General features: G+C 42.9%; 1 protein-coding gene across 1 annotated transcript in view; it reads right to left on the bottom strand.

Moving 5' to 3' along the window:
* The window catches only part of pard6gb (par-6 family cell polarity regulator gamma b), a 34,665-nt gene extending 11,171 nt beyond the window's left edge, over positions 1–23,494 (bottom strand). Inside the window, exons 1-2 of the mRNA XM_035183196.2 lie at positions 23,115–23,494; positions 17,020–17,242 (exon numbers count right to left, since the gene is read on the bottom strand). Of these exons, the coding sequence (XP_035039087.1) occupies positions 17,020–17,242; positions 23,115–23,186 (295 nt within the window). The 5' untranslated portion in view covers positions 23,187–23,494. The remainder of the gene's footprint in view (positions 1–17,019; positions 17,243–23,114) is intronic.
* Between the last annotated feature and the right edge of the window lie 290 nt (positions 23,495–23,784).

The following is a 23,784-nucleotide window of genomic DNA, read 5'->3' on the forward strand; positions in this document are numbered from 1 at the left end:
TGCTGGTGGGGGTTCTCAAACCCTTCCTGCTTCCTCCTCCTTCAACTACTGCTCCTGGTTCTAATGCAGCTGCCTCTCTGCCGCCGCTCATATGCATGTTTCCAACCAGGAAAACACATGCTGTTGATTTAAGTTCCACCAAGTCGCAGCTCCATCTGGCCCACAGGTACCAGGGCTGTCTGCTCTGCTTAGTACCCATGCAAAGATATAAATAAACATCCCTGTGGAACACAGCGTTAATGGAAATCTTGGACTCTTTACTTAAAAAACAGCCATAACACAGGGGGTACATTTTCAAACTGAACAGTGAGGACTCAGATTGACTCAAGAGTAAACATCAAAATACTTTCTTGCAGCCATATGAGTAATAATATAACCTATAAGCATTTTGGCAAAGACGGGATGAGAGGAAATAGAATCTGGCAGTGTTGTGGGGACACAGCTCACAGCAGCAGACTTGGACGGGAGTCACTGCCACCTGTCTGGCCGTCTGCTTGTAAAGTGTGTGTGAGTGTGTGAGTGCACAGACGTAAGGATAACACACACAGAATTGCTCTTAGGCCTCGTTCAGACCTATAGAATTAACATCCAGAGTGTTCACACATGAAATTAAAATGTGTCCTGAAGGTGTCTCCTGTGACCATTTGTGACTGGATCTCACTTCCCTGCTCAACATTTGTGTTCCCAGTCTGAGTTTAGATGTGTCCGATGACAATGTGTGTGTGTGTGTGTGTGTGTGTGTGTGTGTGTGTGTGTGTGTGTGTGTGTGTGTGTGTGTGTGTGTGAGTCCGAGCGAGAGAGTCAGGAGGGGCTAAATGAATCAATGTGAACAGCTATGAAAAAAGATTTTACTAATTTAAGAAAAACATCAGTCATTCAGTGAAGGTCTCTGTTGATATTGTGGCTGAGGTCACAAACAAGTCAACATATTGACACTGAGAAGTGTTAAAATATGCTTGATTCATTGTGAAACGGAAGCAGATCAGAGGAGGTCAGCTGAGTAGTCGATCTTTCATATGTGGCCATGGAATGATTTACATTCATGCAGCGAAAAATAATGCGGCTACATATGCCCGCAGACGACCTCCGAATGTTCTTAGTGCAGACAACTTTTGATCGGATCACTCAGGATGCATGTTAATATCAGGTCTTAATGCCCCTATAAATTATACGTTTCCTCACAACCCCTTTCTTCAATATTCCTCTTTTCTCATTCACAGCCAATATAAAACATTTAGAAAACAACATAATATTCCCAATCACTGTGTAAAGTCTCAGTTCCTCTCAAAACACTCACAAACCTCAACAGAAGCTTAGCAGCCTTCATCAAATAATGTTTAATGAGCCCCAGACTGAACGGATTTGCCCTCCATTGGATTTTCTTCACGTTGCTTAATGAAGAGAACAATGTTTACGAGTCCTGTGTGGATATTATTCATGTATATGTGCCCGCACTGCTCATTTGCAACGGCTTATTGAGACAGTTTAATTGTTAAGAAAATGAATAGAACTCAACCATCGTTTTAGTTAGAGTGTTGAAATTACTCGTGTTATTTAAATAGCCTTGCATCTAAAAACAGGGCAAACTGAAAGAGAGAGCTAAAAATAATAAACCCACATGTAAGTAGGACGCAGTGGCCTCTGTGGAGGGGTGGGTGAACTCAAACGTTACAATACTGTATAAACCAACTGATTTGAACTGAACCACTGTATTATCTGCTGCATTTAGCTGTCGAACAGTCTAAACTATATCTGGAAGCCAAATATATGAACTGACACATCGAAATACTGTAGTTATATGACAATATTATACATAACAACTCATCAAGATGCCTCAAAGCCAGTTTCATTTTTATTTATACTTAAGTGCCGGCTTTCATGGAAACAGAAAGAGAAAGACAGGGAAAGGGCGAGACTGTGTCCGTCTTCACAGAAGGTGTCTTGCTGAGAGGGTCTTACATCAACCCACAGGAAAAGTGATCCTTTGTTATGAAGCTGCCTCTGGAGACGTTCAGCTCATTCACACCACGGGCAAGAATAATAATCCACCCCGTTGCAACTCGACTTATGAGAGGCCAGAGAAAATGTTATCTCCGAAGGCAAATGAGATCACTTTTTGTTTTTATCCTTACCCAAGCAGACAGATAGTCACAAACACACACATGCTTCTTATTCCCTTGGCCCTTAGCCTAACGTTAACCATCGCAACCACATGTCTAACCCCAGAACTAACCCGGACATTCTTGGCTGAATTTCAGCCTCTTGCCCACTTTTGTAGTTGATCCACATTGACATGACTATTCTTAATCCTCTGAAAGGGATCCAGCATGAGTTTTGCCCGGCTATGTGTTGAACACTGCTGTCAGTGCAAGCTCCCTCCATTGACCTCTTTTCAGTCACGAACAAGGGTCAGTGAAAAGCCCCTTTTCTGGCCTCCAGGTGAGGGCCCCCCGTTCCCCGGAGATGCAATCGGGTAAGTCCTTTTGCGAGCCTGGACAGGCCCCGTTCCCATCCTCCCCTGCACCTGAAAACACCAACACCCGCTCTTGCACAACCACACAGCATAACAGAATACTTCCTGTGCATGGTGACACATATCCTTGGTTCTTCCTGCTCCTGCTTTGCTCCACTGACTCCATTTGTGGTTTACTTCATCAAGTCTCTGTGTCTTTATCACCTCTCCCACACACACACACACACACACACACACACACACACACACACACACACACACACACACACACACACACACACACACACACACACACACACACACACACACACACACACACACACACACACACACACACACACACACACACACACACACACACAATCTTGTACTACTATCTTGGTAAGGACACTCATTGGCATGGTGCATTTCCTAGACCCTTTAACCATCACAACTAAATGCCTAACCCGTACCCTAACAGCCATCTAAACCAACAGTCAAATGAAAGTGGGTCAGAAAGTGAGGGCTGACCAAACTTCCTGTAAGTTCTAGGCTCAAACTGGTCCTAACAAAGATATCTGTTCAAGTACACACACAAGGGTTTTATGCAGCTATCCTTACTAGGACTTTGCATCGACTTCCATTCATTGTGGACAGACAAACCAAAAACCTTATCCCTAACTTTAACAATGCAAATAACGTCCTCACTTTCCTGACCCTAACCTTGCCACACTCCACATGTTAGCCCTGACCCTAACCAGGACCTCAGAAATTAAGATTTGCCTGATGACGACAACGCTTTGGTCCCCATGAGGTGTACAGGTCTTGACAAGGTCAGTGTTTCAACTGGAAATGGCCCTAAAGAGGTAACAAAAACAAGTACACACACGCACACTCACTCTCACACTGTCAAAACTGTCTATGGGAGACTTTCCACATGAGCTGTCAGTGTCCATTGTTACGGTGGTTCTATGGGACACAGTTCATATCAGCAGACAAGAGTTGGGGCTCATTCCTCCCCTCCTCCATTCTCTTTCCTTCCTCTCCTCCCGTCCTGAACTGCTGAGCTGGCCTGATTCGAGCACCAACTCGGGGGAGGGTGGTACGAGGGGAGGGCTGTGTGGGAGAAGGGGCAGCGTCTTCTCACGATGTCTTGTCTATCCCTGCCAGATATTTGTGAGTCACTCCAAGAACTCGCAAGACTGCTCGTAAGGGGGCTTTGGGTAAAAAAAAAAAAAATTTATGAACGTTTATTAAGGGGTAAGCTGAATATACCAGAGCGGCATTCATTTAAAGTGAGGCTCAGTGGCAGACAGTAATCCAGACAAGTGCACCTTTATGTGACTATGACTAAAAGGTATGCAGTAGGGGGTGTTTTTATAATAAAAGTCGGAGTTACTCACTTTGAGTCCTCCTTACACAAAAAAAGAGACCTACTATAATACACACTATAACTATTTTGCCCAATTTCTTTCAGCATCAATACTGAGCTGATGCTGAATCCAAGATCTATTAATCTATTAATCAAAAGTATTTAACAAAATGCAGCCGAGGACAAAGTGCTGTTCTAAATCACTAAACTGCTCATTAAAGATAATCTGGCTCCACAGGAAACCAAAGTAAATGATTAAAACCAAATAAACAAAGGCCAAATGAGAACTTCTTCCAGCAGCAATCAATAACACACCGTGGACAAACCACGGATTTAGACACGTGCTATAGATCCTCTGTGTGATTCACTTTGATGTTAAACTAATTTTCCTGTGGTTATTGTCATGCTCATTGCCAGGTCTGGTGATTTGTCACGACCAATCATAAAAACCTCTGGCTTCATTCTAGCCAATCAAAGCACTGAATGGCATGTTGAGGCTGAAGAACTGCCAGACTGGTACAGGGCCTGACAGCTTGTCTCATTGTTTTAGCCTCGTGACCTATATATGGCCGTACTTCTAGCTGGCTGTAATTGTTCTTTTAATTCCTCCAGCTCACACTCACACACACACACGGGATATTGTTGCATAATCCACTTCACCCCCATCGTCTGGAGATTAATAGCTAGAATTTGTAATTTTCTCTGGAAATTGCTATCAGAAAATGTGATAACTCTAAAATGCAGTCTCTTTTTTCCCTTAAAAACAAACAGAATGGCCCCAGATCTTGTCAGCGTGGCACCAGGGAGATATTAGAAGAGTAAACAACCCTAAAGGAACGGCCAACTCCCTCTCAGCAAATGCACACATGTACATTCAGTCTCCATCTTCCACTGAAAAAAGACAATTATTTATCGACTAAAAAAGGAATGAAATTGTTAACATGCATGAACTAGAATAGCACTCAGTAGTCCCTTTATGAAACCACATTTAAATTCACTAGATCTTGGTTTCTCTTTGGATAAGCACCAAATTGCACACACACAAATATTAATCCCCTAAAATATGCCTGGTATTTTTCATCAAAATCCAAAAATTATTCTGAGAAATCAAGGAAAATGTTGAAAAATGCCTCGAAGTGAAAATAATTCCTGGATCCACCCCCAACCGCACCACCAGCCAAGCCCAATTTAATGTGGTCTTTGCCGATCCATATCACATCCTTCCGCCAAGTTTCGTAGTAATCCTTTCAATCTCGGTTACAAACAAACCAACAACTAAACTAAAGGACTAACTTGAACCAATTTTGGTAAGGAAGTTTACCTATTCAGTGTAGGGATCCGGAGGCTCCAGTGACCAAAATCCAAGAAATACACAATTAAATAGGGTTATTGGACTCATATTGTCTGTTCATACAGACCGAAGGACACAGTCAAGAGTTAATAGTAAACTTGTACACAGCCTACATCAGCCATGTTTGCATAGGCTTTTATGTTAAGTGGATTTAGTTCTGGATGGTTCCCGCCTCAGGGAGAGTGAACTTCAAATGGGGGAAAATAAATGACTTCACATGGGGTCGAACACATCTGATTGGTTTCAGGGGACACAGGGCGTGTTTGTGTGCTATGTACAGATTTATAGCATATGAGCCTTGTGCAGCAGCAGGACTATGCACATCAGACTCATTTCAAAAAGGAACCTGGGAAGTTCAGTACCTTACATTAAATTAGTAATCCAACAAAATAAGAAGCTAACAACCGTTTGCATGAGCTTGTTTTTGTAGCCGAGACACAGCTAACACAAAGTGAGCTGGGTGGCTCTAAAGCCAACCTTGCCAGTGGTGAGTGTGTTCGCTGCAGATGAGCCGCCGAGAAGCAAAGTCAGTCCCTCCTTTGTAATTATGGACTCCAAAAATAACCCTTTGCAGAGGCAAGGTTGATGGTGTGCTAGCTCGCTCTCATGGTTCGACTTGCTTACGCCAGAAAGCTACATGTTGTTTCTGAGGTCGGAGAAGCAGGAGGCAGATGTGGTGCCAGTTGTTTGGCAGATAACAATTCAACTGGAGCGATCCAAAGTTTAAAAAAATGTAATCAGGAGAGAAAGAGATCTTACATTTTTTCAATAAAAACAAACATTAAACTGTAACTCATCTCTGGTGGAGTTGGACAATAACCCCCAAAAAATTGTTAAAACCAGATTGAAACAACATCCGGTATTTTTATCTGATGTTACTCTCATTTTAAGAAACCCTGTTTGCTTTGAGGAAGTGCGGAAAACTTGGATTTCCTCAGTGGACACAAATCCTTTGCTCAAACTTGTTCACCACATTAGCATATATGAATTAGTGTGTTTTCAGATGCTCGGGCAGAGCATGTCTGGCCTTGTCCTTCAAGTACAGCTGTAATTAAATAGGAACTGCAGTGAGCAGTCTCACGGCGATTCCTTCTCTGCACAAACCAGCGACTCCTCCCTCAAAAACCCACTAACACCCACCCAGCGTCCATTCTCTGCGCTCCCTCTAACCCCAAATCTACACCCTCTTCCCCTCACTTTGCTCATGGCTCGGTTCTAAACTTGGCCTGGGAATTTTCCACTGCATTCCCTTATTCAACCAGTCTCAGCATTGTCTGGACTATAGTCTTGGCTAAAGGAAAACCATCCCTCAACTGTTATTAACCATAAACCGGTGATATTAGATATTTCTAAAGCAAGAAAAATGGAGAATCAAAACTCACGCCGTTGCTCTACGATTACTTTTAAAGGAATAACTCAAAGTTTGGGAAAGTCACCTTTGGGCAAAATGAGAAGCTAGTATCCAAGGCTACACTTTAGCTTAGCATAAAGACTGGAAACAAGAGGAAAACAGAAATCCACCTACCAGCACCGCTACGGCTCTCATTTGTTCAATGTGCACAAAAAACAAGAGAAGCTAGTTATTTCATGCTATAGCCATGTATTATAAGTGTGGTATCAATTCTTATCTATATTTCAGCAAGATAATACAAATAATTTACATTTTTTCAAATAATTTTAAATGTTATGTCAATGTTCATTTTCTATAGGAATCAAATGTGAAATGCAATAGAAAGGTTCCAAAATAAGATGCAATTCTATTGTGTTGATAAACAGCTGTCCTACAAAGTTAAAACAGGAGTCCAACAAGCCCTGCTACTTATTTTTGTGACAGTGTACAAAACAAAACACACAGGGACCAAAACCTACACACACAGTTGGAAAGTCTGGGTCGCACATGTCACAGGATCTCGTTCCAATTTCCAGCCATAAAGCAGCAGAAAGAAATAAAGGCCCTGAAGTATTTCAAACTTGTTTTTCTGTCTTTGAAGGTTCTCGCTGCTGAGGAGTGGCTGCAGAGCTGCTGCTGCTGGAGGCTGAGGAAGTTGTTTGTTTGTCCCTGAAGGACTGGCTATATTCATCACAACCAGCATACAATTTCCAAAGCCTGGGCCCATTGAGATGCAGCGTGAGGTCAGTTTCAGCCACCGAGATTTTTTTGCGAATCTGAGCAGTCATAACAAAAAGTTATGTCAAGATTCTGAGGCATTTCTGAATTGAGAGCAGATGTGTTTGTTGTTCATTTTTTTTTTACCAATATGAAGACCTGAAAATCTCCCTTCAGGAAATTTGCACATCAAACACATGGAGAAATCTTTTTGGCAGTTTTGTTAGAGGGATGTATTTTCTACTTTTTTGACAATTTGTGATCATCTAATCCCACCAAGGAGACATTGGTGAAGTAGGATTTAAAAAATACAAAAATAGAGATCTATAAAATGCTCCTCAACAGTGACAAACAGAGCGGCGAAGTCCCACGACACAGACACTCCTGTCCCGCCATGTCTGGAAACTTCATTGTAGGGGAGCGGCTGCTCAGTTCAAAGTGGGGTCGTAAACCAAAATGAAGGCAGGGACTTAGGAAACACAAACACCAATGTAGTTTTGCCAAACACAACAGCCCTCAAAGGTTTAATTAAAAACACAGGACCTCCTCTCCTAGGCCTCAAGAACACAGAGGACTGAAAATGTGCGTCAGCTGTGATTTTTGACACATACGACGCATGTGTTTGCAGCAATTGTGTGTGCATCCTCTGCAATGATGCGCTTTGTTACGGTTAAAGCAGAAGACTGCAGTGCACAAACACACAAGTACAAAGTGGATGCAAAGGAACAGAGTGTGCGTGTGTGCGCTTGTATCTGGCTGCATGGGTGTAGACTCGTGGGCACTCATGCACAAGTTTCTCCCCTTTTTGTGCCGGCTGACATGATTTATGGCATCAACCAAGTTGGTCTGCAGTGTGTCTTCGCAGTCAGAGGCAGCTCCCCGCCGGACAGGGCTGCTGCTGCTGCTCTGTCCTGCTCCTGGCATCTCATCACACGTTAACTACGGCTGGCATTGTCTGAAGACAAGCAGAGAAAAGGGCCACACGCAGGTTTTATTGAGAAGCCCACACACAGCACCTTTAAAAAAAAAAAAAAGGTTTTATGGCACAGAAACCTTTCCTGATAGAAACGGGCACAGATTTCCTACACTCACTAGCCCTTAAACACCTCACTGGCCTGAGATGAGGCATTTTCAAAGGCGACGCATTTTCCCATGGTGCTGCCCCCTGAATGTAACCCAGATGCGTCGTCAAAGCTCCAATAAAAGGCTTTTTGTCTCTCACTGTACATTTGGCTTGTGGCACCTCTGCTTGCACGGGCTTCCCCTCTTGCTTCCCCGATTTCCGTGGGCTCAGATTGCAACAGGAGGATAACAGCAAGACCACTGGATGGAGGTGGACTCAACCTGCCCACTCATCCCCCCCTTTCTTTTCTTCCTTCTCCGTGCCTGTCTGTCTTCCTTACCGTCAGGCCGACTCCCCACTGTCTGCCGTGGTTTTCTCTTCCTCGCCCCCTGACGACTGAGCAATGCGTGAGCTCTGAAGCCAAAAGAGTGAGCAGCTACCTAAAACAACATTCCTGAATGCAGACTGAGGTGATCAGATGTAGAGGTTGTAGGGAATTGTGCACTTTCAAGGCAGTCTACAGGAAAAGGGAGAGCGCAGACGGGTGGAGATGAAATAAAGACAACAAAAGCACAAAAAAAAAAGGGGACGGAGATGGGTTTTAAAAAACAGGTGCTGTCTCCTTTCGAGGAGCAGCAGGTAGCGTGTAAGCCCGGTTGTATCACAGCGAGCTATTTCACTAAACCAGCTCCATCGTTGCACGGCCTCAGGCGGCTCTTTGGAGCCAAGCACAAAAGGTAGATAAAGGAGGCCTCGGAATAACAGGCTACACTCAAACTCACTCTAAATAACTGATGGTCAGTGAAGAGAATTACGCAAGCACACTACAGCAAAGCAGTAAGATCTGCTGGTGTGAGGAAAAGCGTAGTTTCTTTCCAAAATTCACAATTTGAACATGGCGACTCTATTCCTCTGACGTCACAGCTCAAACACTGTTATTAACAGAATAATGTTAGACTGGATGTAATCAACCTTGTAACGTTAACTGTTGGTGTGGTATATTTTCACCCGACCTCACAAATCATCCGGCTAAGTCAGTGATGTTATGTGATATTATGCTCACTGGAACATATTTCTGTGTTCATACAGTTTACATCCAACAGAAAAGTTAGCCGCAAGCACTTTAGCATTGGATCGAGCATTTTACCTTGAACGTTTGATTCAGGGGCACTTTACTTAGCGTGTCCATGAGGTGCATTGATATTTCAGAATCAGAACAACTTCCTCCTCGTGTTATGTGCTAGTATCCTAATGTTGGCTAGTAGGCGGTTGAATACTAATGTTGGCTGTTGGATGTTTAGCTATAAAATATGTTCTTTTATCTTGACACATGGTCCAATGTCCCTCCAGATTTCCACCCCCAATTTCTTGTGACATGATAAAAATGTCAGATTCCTGATGTTTACATGACATGACACCTGGATCACAGCAGGGCAACATTATTCTCGACATCTGCTCTGAGCGTCACGTCAGAGGAAAGGCTGCCGTGTGAATATGGTCAACGGTAAACTGGTCAACTGGACTGCAAGTTATTAATCCACCAAACAGCATCTAAAATGCAAGTGAGCCGAGACAAAACATAAACAGCTGCAAAATGGCATTCAGATTTATCTATACCAATCAAGTGATCTATTATAATCCAGTGTGTGAGGACTAAATCAGCTTTGTGAGATTTGGTTGGGATAAAGAGCCAATGCTAATTACTGAAGTGGCTCTTTTTATTTTCGACATGGATCAGTGGGGTCACAGCTTTCAGCTACAGCTACCATGACTGAGCACTGGCATGTTGACACATCTGCTGCACGATCCTCCCATCCAGTGAACAAGGCATGTGGACATAAGTACACACACACACACACCTCCACGTGTTCTCAGAAGCCCTGTGGTGTGAGAGTGGCCAGATGTGCTGACAGGATTCATCCAGAGAGAAGAACACATCAGAGACCTACGGGTCTAAAATGCACAATGGCGGCTTTATGCTTCTATATGGAAACACTTTCAGTCTTTGTAGTTGCGACACAGTAAAAACAATTAGTACCCTCTGGATTCTGAATATGATAAGAAATGTAAAAATTATGGGAAACTCAATGTTCCAGAGTTAATATGGATTCAGAAGTAAAACACAAAAGTTGAACTAAAAGAACCAGAGGTCTGCTTGTAATTGTATTCTTTTAAGAGAGGAAATAAGATTTTATGAAAATGAAGGTGAATGAAGTTCGGCAAAACCATAAAACCAGACAAACAAAGCTCACTAAATGTCCTCAGTTACAATTTGGACTGTAACGTTTCAGGCATTTGGCCGTGGCAGGAGAGTTTCTGCTTCACAGATGGCAAACCATTTCTCCCCTCCGCCCTATTTTATCTCTTTTACAACTGTCTGGCTGTTTCTAATTTTAACATTAAACAACAGACGGAATCATTAAGAACCACATTCCATGCAAAACTCCAGAGAAAACTTGTAAGTAGGTTGAGTGGGGGGGCTGATGGTGGACCAGAGCTGCTGCTGCTTCTAGCCGGAGTGACTCCATAGATGGAGAGGGGAGGTCAGGTCAGGTCAGGTCTGGGTAAGGTCAAGCCATGTTCCCCGACATCTCTATCCACACCACACAGCCCCAAATACAGCTTCTTCTACAAAGATAGAAGACTCTTCTAGAGTGTAATTACATTTTAGTCTAAACTCTCAGGATCAAATGTAAACAGTGTAACAAAGACTTGAACCTTGGCTTGAAACCGTTCATGGTGTAAAAATGTCCTAAATCTATTAATTCCACCACGCAGCATTTATTTTACTGCTGTACTCCCTAAATAGTTTTCAGAATAAATAACACCTCTCTGTTCACAGCCCCGACAAGCTTTGCTCTGTTAACAACACACTTATGATTTAACTGAAGCAAGAAGAAAAAAAGCAGGAGAGCCAAGTGTGGAAAGTAGTTCAGTGCAGACAGTGAAGGCAGCCATGGAAATAGAATGATACATTTCTTTGATCTCTAAGCAACTGTGTGATCCAAGTTGTTGAGAAACAGCACTGGTCTGGACGTCTGCACTTTTAAGCTTTCACTGGTGTTGCTGCTGTTACATTTTGCGTTTTTTATTTTGTATTTTCTCTGCTGTGCCACATCTCTCTTTAGTTTGGCTGCTGCTGATATCTGGTCCTGGAGTTTTCACAGGTGTGGCGAGCAGTCTGGTTGTGCCTAGGCTGCAAAAAACCCCCCAGCACTCAGCAAGCTCGATATGAAGCCGCACAGACTCGACCTTGGCCCTCCTCTATTTATTTAAACTTTTAGCCCTTTGCCAAACAGGGGTCTCTTCTTTTTGTTGAAAGTTTAGTCTGCGAGCAGGCCACTGGCACTGTCTACAAAAATAACTCAACTTTCCCCCAAAAAACTGCGCTGCGAAAACAGGCCAGTGTTTCACTTGGATGAAGACCTGTTCGTGTCGACCATTTATGTAATTACAGGTAAAGTTTTAATGAAATTCAAACACACATGTCCTTATTTGAACCCCTGATTGTCTTTAAGTGTACAAGGACGATCATTAAACATTATCATCAAGATCACTGCTGTAGTGTGGGATATTAGAAGACATGCTTGGATATGCAAAGTTTGCCAGCTGCAGAAACCTTCCAGCATTTTAACAGCCTTCATTCACAGGCCATGTTCGTCCAAAACAATAGATTCAGGGAAGCAGATAAGATATATTTTATCTAATGTTTTTACTACTATCAGGGAATTTGCATTAGTTTGCACAAGAGCCTTCGTTCTCACAGTAGTTTTCCTAGATAAACGCACCATAAACCTTTGACACAATTTCAGAGTAGTAGATTCAGTTGGCTCAGTCGGTCACAGCAGGTCTTATCGCCAACTAACGTCCTGATGGAGATATAGATATTGCAGTCTATCATCAGCTGACCACACATGGCTAAACAAACTACAATCCCAGACCAGGAGTCCACCTCCGCACATAGAGCTGCTCCACCAACTCCTCTTTCACCACAAATCTTTTGATGCGCCACAGTTCTTGCTCACCCCTCCCCCACCTGATTGTGTGAGAAATGTTGAAGTGTCCCAGGACCAAACTTCCCTCTGTTCAGTGACTACCCTCCCCCCCTTCTGAATGATTTCACCAGTTTTTGACATATGAATACAGAATGGCTCACAGAGGTATTGTAAAGAACTGGCTTTTAACTGATCCTAAGAATGGTCTTTTTTTATGTTATTTTCATTCATGCAAAACCCTAACCCACCAGCTATGGTCCGACCATCCAACCAGCTTCGGCTTATCAAAAATTGGGTTGCAGAGACAGCCGGCTTAGCACGGTGTCCCATGACATCCCTCTCCCCGGCCAAGCTCTCCACCTCTTCCTGGATCCCACGGTGTTCCCAGGCCAGATGGGACATGTAGTCCCTTCTGTGAGTTCTGGGTCTACCCCTGTGCCTTCACCCACTTGGGTGAGCCCAGTGAAACTCGTATGGAAAGTGCCCAGCTGGCATCTTGATAAGTGGCCCCATTCGACTTGAAGGAGCAGCGGTTCTACTCTGAGCTCCCTTTGGATGTGTGAACCTCTCATCCTATCTCCAAGGCTGGGTGCAACCAACCTCATTTCAGCCTCTTGTCTTGGCGGTCTCATTGTTTTGGTCAGTACCCAGAGTTCATGACCACAGGTGAGGGTTGGAACGTAGATTGACTAGGAAATCGACAACTGCTTATGCTGCACCAACACGCAACACATGTCCTGCTCCAACAACAAGGCCCTGAGGTCCTTAAAGTTCTTCACTTGGGACAGTGAAGAGAGCAATCCACAGTTTTCTGGCAGTGACGATCCATTTCTTAGTTTTTGGAGTGCCGCTCCAGACTGAGAGGTGGAAGGGTTTGAAACAGTGGAAGTAATGCAACAAAAATCTTCCTTTCAACTTTTTGCCCTGCCCTGTAATATAAAAAGTACAGACAAGTACTGACATGCATACAAAGACATATGCCGCACGTGTCGTTCCCTAATGTTATTTAGGCAGCAAGCTCTTGCTAAAAACAACATTGTTATTTTCACACTTTGTACATGTTGATTCCTGCACAGCTCAGTGACTCAGTGAAGATATGTTTTCTCTCTATTTAGAGACACACGGGTGTTTATAGCTCAAGTTATTATGTAATTTATTTAAGAGAGAAAGGATTCCTTCCACTGTTGGCACATCTAGATAAATGACGATTCCTGTTCTTGAACAGACAGTTTCCAATCTAATGAAGTGAACCACTAATGGAGTAAAATACTCCAGCTCTATTAAATTATAAACTTTAAGAAGATTTGTCCGTCAATTAAACCACTGCCTCTAATTCAGTTATCTAGATCTGGCAACTTTCATGTCTGTGAGCAAAATGCATTCTTAAATTTAATGTTATAAGTTTAATGATAGCAAACAATTTCTTATCAAGTAGTAAAATTACCCCTGAATATGATTGTGTACAGACACAACCAGGAATAACAAAAAGACAAGGAGCAACACATTCCAAAAGGACACAGACATTATTGCGGTAAGATCAAAACCAACAGTTTCAAAAATGTCAGTGAATTTCCTGGTTCAACATAAAAAAACAACACAGCTGCTCTACTTCAACTTCCCTTTGCTCTGACTAAAGAGTCGTGTGTGTGATCATAAGTGCTGTGAGGCTGTTGTGTATGGGAATAAACCACAGAGTTTAAAACCTCTATTCTGCAGGTGAAGGTCACCATTAAACAACCTGCCAGCTTTGCCCACAGGGGGTGACATCAGGTGTCATCATTGTGTCGCCACACAAATGCCGCACGTGCGCAAGGGATCTAACCAACAATGGACACAAAAACCCGGAAGGTGGGTGTCGGGTAGATAAAAGAGACACACATGTCATGATACTCTTTGAGCGCGAACACACACACACACACACACACACACACACACACACACACACACACACACACACACACACACACACACACACACACACACACACACACACACACACACACACACACACACACCACACACACACACACACACACACACACACACACACACACACACTTGTTAGGATAGAGAGGAGATGCTATCTTACTGAGAAATTAACTGCAAAAACTTGAAAGGTATAAGCCATCGGACCCAGTAGAGATAAGGGAGCACACCTTTTAGGCACCACTACTTTTTCTGCCTCCCTCTTGAACTTTACCCCACTCCTGTTCGACCTTGAGACCCCTCCTTTCCCCTCTCTTTGTTTTGTATCTTTAACTCTACCGAGAGGCTTTAAAAAGATCTATCTTCAACAATGTATCCATAAACTTGGGAGTTTTGAACATTTTGTTCCATGCAGCGGCCGACACTGAAACTTCTTTGTCCATTCGAGATCTTTTGATTTCCTTGCCTCCAACCACAGATAGAAGGAGACGTAAAAACTTTGTTGGCCGAGTTGTAATGGGAGCCGTCCAATTAAATGTGTTTTTTCCCTTTCTTGCACACATATCCATATGAAAGGCCAGTCCAGACCAGTTTGAGGTCCTCAGACTGAGGGGTGAGTCACAGTGTCTTTAAATGTGTGTGTGAAGCCTTTTCTTTTTATCCGGGGTGGTCTGCTCGCTCACTGATGACCTGTGCTAACAGGCTGGTACTGACTGATACAGACATTATCACACACACAAGCACTTTCTCCTACATGTACCACACGGTGCAGGGAGAGCTCTTCTGAGACGTGAGGTACTCCCACTGTCATCCACACACACACACACACACACACACACACCTCTTTGTCTAGCTCCTAACAATAGACAGCAGTGAGGCTTAAGATGCTCATACTGCTGCAGCATCAGTCACAACAGTGCACATTCCCCTGAACCACATCACCATGTCAGCGCTGTGTTTAGACCACAACAGCACAAAATAAGTCCCTTAGTCCCACCTAATCTGTCCTCCAACAAGGATCACTCCATCCCTCTCCAGTGTTTAATGGGATTTTGAAGCAAGGCAGAAAGTGAGAATGGGATTTAAGAGAACATGACAAACATATGCTTGTTTTACACCACATGTCAAACAGAGATTCCCTATGTGGATGTTAATGATGTCTAGTATGACTAGACAGAAAAGAGACGGATGTCGTAATGGGTTGTTTGAGCTGCTAGGACATTATCTACAAGTCTTGCTAGTTAAAAACATTAGTGACAGTTGTACAACTGGGGAGGTATAGTAGAATTTCTATTTCAAGCAGCAATTTCATTAGTGCGGTGTCGTCTGCAAAGTAAAATCATAACAAGACTTGTTCTTGGAGGCTTAGTCCAATGCTCAACATTTTCCGAGGGGATGCTATGCGAAGAACCGTAAGTAAAGAGTAAAATGTCAAACCTACGCTGCTTAAAAATAACTTAGAGTTGGGGGAGAGGGTTAAGATCTTGAAAAGCAGTAGACAAGTAGTCTTTAATGCATAAAAAAATCTATAAGAGACTCTGACAGGCCTGTGTTGCACTAATAGATGATCTGTAAATTTGTGTAAAAACAGCTACACTATCCAAAAAATCGTGTTAATTAATCAGAACTTATCAGCAACAAACAATGAGTTACTTCATCTTCAGCCATACAAACTCTCGTAGGACAACGAATCGCACATTACAGACGCCTGGTGGGGCCCCTTCTTGAATATTCAAATCTTATTGCTTGCAAGAAATCTGCGACAAGATAATTCACCTCTCCATGGCTCGCTTTTGTATCCGAACCTGCCGCAAGACAATTTAAACAATACCCTGGAGTGTACATGTTCATTACACGACCGAGCAAGGACATTCCACGAAGGATTGAGGGTATGAATAGAAGTGAATGGCGATAGATTCATTTGTATGCTCGCTGGCTGGCTGGCAGGCAGTCAAGGCCCACTCCAGAGCTGGGATCAATGTGGGAGAGATGGAGAGACAGAGAGGGACTGGGGACTCGATTGCCATGCAGCGTACCGTGGTGTTGTCTCTGAACAAATACACACACACAAACACACACAAACGGAGGGAGCTCAGTGAGGAGTCTCTCCTTTCATACAGATCTTTTGTCTCGCTGTAATGTCTGGTATGCCGGGATACAGGCTTTGCTCAATGACCTGATTTCTATGGGTCTGCCGTGGCACCGACTTGTGTGTGTGCTTGCGTGTGTATATTTCTGTGTGGGTGTGTGTGTGTGGGAGTGTGTGTTCATCTGCCTGCAGCGAGCCCTTCCTCTGGATAAGACGCAGGACTTAGGCCAGGCAGACAGACACAGACTGAGACGGATTCAGCCAATAAGAGGGCAGGAAACACAAAACACAAAACACACACACACAGATACACACACATACACACACACACACAGCTTCGCATGAAGTAAACAAAAAGGCCTCAAATTCCCATAGCGGGAAGGCCGACATAATTGGATGAGGAAATATTCTGCGGGGAAACTTAATTCGAGTCAGCACAATAACTGCAGCCCAAGACGCAGTTAATTCAATAGATGATTGTTTCAAAGGTTTACTAGTCGCAGGATATTTGAAAACAAGAATCCATCCAGTGTTTATTTAAGATCACAATGAGTTTTAAGAGGATTCCAATGGTGGAGGAAAATCCTATATTTTACTCAGTAAGCTTGATTTCTGCTGGGCAATAAAGAAAAAGCCAAAGGAAGCCATTTTTCAAACAACCTACCTTGTCTCTGTATGAAGAGCCTGAGCAGCGGGTGAGCCGTCGACACCGCCTTGCAGAAGTTGTCGTCGTTGTTGATCGGCAGCAGGTCTCCGTGGATGTCAGCGTAGCCGATCATCACCTCCATGTTGGCGATGCGGTGAATGTGCAGAATAAGTTTGTAGAACTCCTCAAACTTGCCGGGCTTGACCCGGTCAACAGAGAAGCGGCGGAACTCTGCCCCATACTGAGTGGAAAAAAAGATCAAAAGACAAAGCACATTAAAAAAAAGGGACAGCCAGTGCGACGGCCAAACAGGAAAAGGAAGCGAGGATGTCCAACATGCATTTATCTGAACCATCTGACTGGCATACATAAAAAGAACAGGGTGGAAATCCTCTGAGCTCTGTCACAATTGTGGCCATGACCTTATGTAGAAAACGGCACAGGGGAAGTAGTTGGTGAGCAACAAAGCAAGATGCATTACACTCAGACTTAGCTTAAAGACAGGGTCAGAGATATCATGACACAAACAATGTCTTAAACTTAGTAAGAACTACAGACATGTCAATAATAAAACTGTCGCAGAATGGCAGCAAATGCACCATCATTGAAACGTATCAAAATAATTTTGACACTAATACAATTGGTTCAGCTAATTTTAAAAGAGCTACATTACACACCGTTTGTATCTGGTTTCACTTGGTAACAAACTGCTAAAAATATCCAACCCAACAAAAGCAGCTATTTTAGGTTGTTTATCTGGGGCGAATACAAGGTTAGCATACGGCTAACCGCCTTCAAACAATATGTGAACACTCCCAAGTCAGAATAAGGGGTGTTTTCTTCTTCTTCTTCCTCTCATTCTGCAAACATTGTATGAATGGATGCAGCATTTGTTTCGTATTTAGTTTACAGACATGAGTTGTATCAATCTTATCCAAGAAAGTGGATAAGTGTGTATTTCCATGACAAATCATCACACTTTTGGGCCGCACCATCACAGATCTAATTTTCCATGCTGATTTGGTCTTATAAAAAAAAAATAACAGCATTATATGATTGACTATAACAATTTTAATGGCAAAAAAAACACTATATTTCAAAATTGGACCTCCAGAAAAGTTTGGTCTTTGTTTTTTGGGTCGTTGCTGAGATATTATCGCTTATCTGAAATTGCATGACATTACAAATTCTTAACAATGTTGTTGAACAGCACTCAGTGAATGAGTCAGTGTAAAAACACAAATGCACTACTTTGTTGATGGCTCCCATGGGTGAAATCATCATTTTTCAGCTAAATGTTGATTAAATTTATGTTTGTCCCATCACAGGTTCAACTACCACCGGGTCAATCACAAACTAGTATTTCCACATATGTCTGAAAGCTGAGTGTGACTGTAGTTTAACTGTCCATCATCCACGAACTGATCCCAAGATGAGATGCATCAGCATCTGGGTGGATCCAACCCCGAGCTTTGTGTTACACTGACTGCACATCAAGATCATATCAGTGCAAAAACAAATTACAGCCGCACGTCATTTGTAGCTTTGAGCAGCGGGACAATTATGTTGCTGTACAATGGAACAATACAGGTAGATGAGTAAGCTGTCTCAGCACATACAAATGACAGTGGCTGGGCAGCTCTTCCTCCCACCAGTCATTTACGCACACAAGAGCCCAGACTTTTAACAATCGAGCCACAGCTTTTCCCGGCTAGGTCACCGAACCACCAATGAGAGCGCGGCTGAGGGTCACAGCGGGGTCATGGTGTGAGTCATAGACAAGCATGGACGTGAGAGAGGGAGGGAAGGAGAGAGAGATATACGATCGAGGCACAAAAGCGCAGCTCAATGAAACCGCACAAACACACAATTGCTGTAGCACCGGAGTCGGAATCACAGTGGTAATTTGTAGACTGAGGTGCTGCTTGTTACTGTAATCATCAGCTCAGAGCGGGGGACGCTGACGGCAGAGGAGAAGAGAGGATGTGAGGGAGGGAGGGGAAAAGAGAGGGAGTGAAAAATGCTGACAGAGTAGCAGAAGGGAGAGTTTACTTCCTGTGTGGTGAGAAGAAGAGCGGGGGATACATTCAGCAGCTCCGTAATCAGAAGATGACACAAAAATTTAAGAGGGGGGCATGTTAGGAGACCAGGGGGAAGCCAGACCTAGCATGTATCCATATTTTGTTTTCGTTTCAATCAATCTGTCCACACAAGCCAACAGGCCTGAAAATCACCTGACCTCTCATGTACCCTGGGCATGCGCATGCCAGTGTAAACAGGAAGGCAAGCGCATCCCGCTGGACACAGGAAGATCGCAGATTGCTCGAGTAATAGCTTGTCTCCCACATCTAAGCAGATGTACCTTGCTAACAATTGTTGTGCAAGTTAAATTCGGCATTTCTCAAAGACAACAGGGTCAGCAATGCTTGTAACTGATACATCCATGTTGTGTTCTACACTGGTCGCCAAGGGTAATGCCGGTTGTTTTCTTCTGGAAGTGGGTCATGTGATCAGAACCTTAGCGAAAAGACCCAATCAGCAAGTGCTTGTGAGTGTCTACGTCATCTTTTCTAAACATCTCTAAACATCTAAACATCTCTCTGGGTCTAAAACTCCGTGGCTGTGTGGACGCCAGGCGTATCCGTAGCAGCGATGATTTGTTCTCAATCAATAACGCAGCAGTGTGAATGTCAATGCCAAAGTACTTCCTCTGTGGGGAGAATAAGAGCAGGGGATACATTCGGCAGCTCCGTAATTAGAAGATGACACATCATTTTAAGAAGGGGGGGGGGGCGGCATGTCAGGAGACCAGGGGGAAGCCAGGCAGAGTTACTGAGGCCAATGGAGGCATATGTATGCAAGAGTGGCACCAACCTAGATTCCACCTTATAAAACTCTACGTTCGAAGACAGCACAAGAAGAAGCAGAAAAACTGGTTTGTCTTTGTTCAACAAGTGTACTTAACGTTTCAGAAAGTGAAACCTGGGCATGATTCGACCACCGTTAACAGTTTATGGTACATTTTATCACGTTTCAAAAGCTGATTAACCAAATAATAATCTGCTTTATCACTTCACTCGGCTGTTGCTCTGAATCTGAACGTTCTCTTTTCTTGCCACTGTACGCGTGATCAGTTGGTAGAATCTGTTTTCATGGGCAGAACATGGCCCCAGGGTGCGAGCAAGTCTGAACAGGGGATGGATTAATCATGGCCTCCAAAACTAAACCCAAACCTAAAACTACATCATCATAAAATGTGACCGGGCGTCCTGGCCAATCAGAGCCTAGTGATGTCAACAGGTTGAAACATGCCGGGGAGACGCTACACTCTGACACACTGGAGAAAAATGGAAGATAACTGACTTCAGTATTGGCTTTGTCCTTGCATATCAGGGACAACGCGCCTGAAAGACATCACAAACTCATTCCTGGGCTTTTAGATGATGAATACTTAAATAATACACAGGATCTGAGAAGTAAACCAACAAAAAAAGTATTTGAAAATCTGGCAAAAAAATCTATATCAGGGAAAAAGGGAGTGAAGGAAAAATAAATCCCAGCCCCCTCAGCTTCCCTCCACTCTCGCCCTGTCTCTGATAAGAGCTTAAAGTGAGTGAAACCAGCTCCTGGCCGAGGCTCCGGGACAGACAGCCACACACCTCCGGTGTTATCCCTGATAAGCTTATCACTGGAACGGTTTCCCCTGAGAAAACCAAACGTGAACCGGTGAGCACCAGACACGTAACATGCGCCAGACAAACAGGTCGGAATAATCTGACTTAACAAATGCTAATAACTGAGGTTGATAGCTGGAGTCTTGATAGACCATGAAAGATACATTTTGACAGCTATGATGTGGTCTATAGTCGTCAAAATGTCTTAAAATATCTCATCCTAGTCCCAAAATTCAATCAAGAATCATAGATGACAAAATAATTAAGAAATATTTACACTTAAGAAGCTGTAACCAGATATTTTGCTTTAAAATGACTCGAGGGATTAATAGATTATCAAATAATTGCCTTTTAATGTTCTTATTAGCAATTGATCAATCTCTCTTTTCAGCTGGCGTGGTTTGGATCGAAGTTACAACTTCAAATCGACCATCATCACATCATCTGAAACAACTGAAGTTCATAAGGAAAGTTGAACTATCAGAATACATGAGATTTGAAACAGTTTTTTTATCAGTACAACAAACTGATAAAGTGTTGCTTTACAGAGACTAAACACTGGTAGAGCTACTTTCTAGATAAGATTTTATTCAAATATTCTCGAGTGCCCACGTAACTAAATGGATTCTCACTTCTTTTCAAATCTTCTCAACTTGATTTCACCAACCAGATTTCTCCGTGAATGAAGCAAGGATTAAACTGCCTCCAGTTCACAACAAAAACAAGCAGGACCAGAAAAAAACAGAACAAAATGTTACAAAGAGTGTTGAGTTATACAGTATCTGATCCAAAAAGGGAAACTTGTGACGTTCTAGGACAAGTGAGTCAGCTCAGCAGTGGTGATGATGCTGTTAAACCTGCCCGTTCTCACCACGCAACTCCCAGCGTGACGGACCCACCCACAAACCACCTCTGGTAGCTGTAAAAGTGACCACTCCTGTTTCTGTGCAACAAACATGAAACCGACCCTGCCTCAAAACACCCAAAAAAATGTAAATGATGATTCTGTGGGATTTAAGATCATCCTGGAGCAGATGCCCTCTCACCAACCATCAGTGTGTATATCTGTGTATCCTCCAGGTCACTGACCCGCCACTCCACTGAAACCAGGCAGCCAAAACTCAAAGTGAAAAGGACCTGTGGACGGAATGAATCACCATCTTGCAACACTCAATTTGGCATTTAACCTGTGACTCAGGGGATCATACTTTCATGTATGTGCAGACACACGTATGTAAGATATTCAGGGTGGAAGATAAAGCAATACTAATAATTAGTGCAATATCATTTTACCACTGTAGTGTAATAAAAGTTGGTACAAGAACTTCTCGGTCAGGATTTGACGGTGTGATGTGTTTATTTCCCTTGTACCCACAAACACCAGCAACACAACAAACTATTCAAAATCCCTGTTCTTAGCCTGCAGACTAAACACCATAAGACCCTTACTGGGATTCTAACGTGTTATACTTTAATCAGGTCTGAGAAGAATCATGTGATGTCTGTACATTTTGTATGTTTGTGGTCTGCGTTGCACGAGGCAGAAATTGGTAAATAAGCAGTGAGTTAGTGGCTGGTTATGTTGATTTGTACAGCTGTTACACGGTGTGTCACAAATAACACACAACAAAGTGCAAGGCTTAAACTATGTGGCAATGAAACAGTGTCTGAGCTACTGATACAAACACAACATTAAGATAAAACCGTCTTATTTGAACTTAGATAGAACCTTTTTATTGGAATCTAAAGTAGATAAAACCTTCTTATAGTAACACATAGTAGATAAAAACCTTCCTATAGTAACATATACAAGATAAAAACCTTATTATAGTCACATATAGGAGATAAAACCTTCTTATAGTAACACATAGTAGATAAAAACCTTCCTATAGTAACATATACAAGATAAAAACCTTATTATAGTCACATATAGGAGATAAAACCTTCTTATAGTAACACATAGTAGATAAAACCTTCTTATAGTCACATATAAGAGATAAAAACTTCTTATAGTAACACATAGGAGATAAAACCTTCTTATAGTAACATATAGTAGATAAAACCTTCTTATAGTCACATATAGTAGATAAAACCTTCTTATAGTCACATATAGTAGATAAAACCTTCTTATAGTAACATATAGGAGATCAAACTGGTTTGTTCATGAACTATGTCTAACCAGTTTGCTCAGCAGGACAAATCAGTGGAATCTTTTCTTCGGAAGTCTGAAGAAAACAATCTGTGCTAATGATCCACATTGTGGTGCGTTCAGGTTCCGGTTCGTACGGTTTCTAAAAGGCCGTTTTCCCACTAAAACGTGAGCACGGCTGCGGACTGTGGTTCCCGCAGCTCCTGGTCACTAACGGGACCATGTGAACTCTTTCTATATGTTCAGGTTTACATTCAGGTCTACACACGTCCTCCCTCCTCCACACTCACCTTGCTCTTCACTTCCACCGCGTTACAGTCCATGCTCCGCAGGGGCTGCGACTTGTTAAAGCTCCGGTTCATTTTGAGTTTTTTTAATTCTGGTTGTAGTTTTTAAAAAAAGTAAAAAGATTCAGCCGCCGGAGCCCTCAGTCAGAGCGGCTCTGGTCCCAGGCTTTCTGCGGGGAAAATGTCCTCCTGCTCCGCCTCTGGAGGAGAAGTTGCTGCTGGTGTGTGGTTCGGAATTCAGATCCGGGAGTTCGGTACCGGGCTCCGACACACACACGGAGGATTGACCGGGAGGAGGAGAGGAGGGAAGCCGCCGCAGAGACTCCGGAGTGAGGGAGAAGTTTTCAAGTGACATCAGCCCTCCTAAAATATGAGAGCTCACGGTGCCTTCACGTGCCACCCGTAAATACTCACTCTGTCAGCGTTGCACCTCATAGTAGAGGTCAGTGGTGGTACTTAGTGTTTATATTTTCATGTATCTGTACTTTTTCTAAGTAGACGTATTTATTTTTTACTTTCATTCTTACTCCACTACATATATCAGCAAATATCTGTACTTTCTACTCCACTGTTAGATTGTTTTTCTATTCTTTTATGTTTAAAATGCATATTACAGTCATATCTTTAAAAGTAACCACAGGGGAATCACTTGAGGTACTTTTACTTTTAATAC

The sequence above is a fragment of the Hippoglossus stenolepis genome, chromosome 17, assembly GCF_022539355.2.
Source record: "Hippoglossus stenolepis isolate QCI-W04-F060 chromosome 17, HSTE1.2, whole genome shotgun sequence".
NCBI classification, from domain to species: Eukaryota; Metazoa; Chordata; class Actinopteri; order Pleuronectiformes; family Pleuronectidae; genus Hippoglossus; species Hippoglossus stenolepis.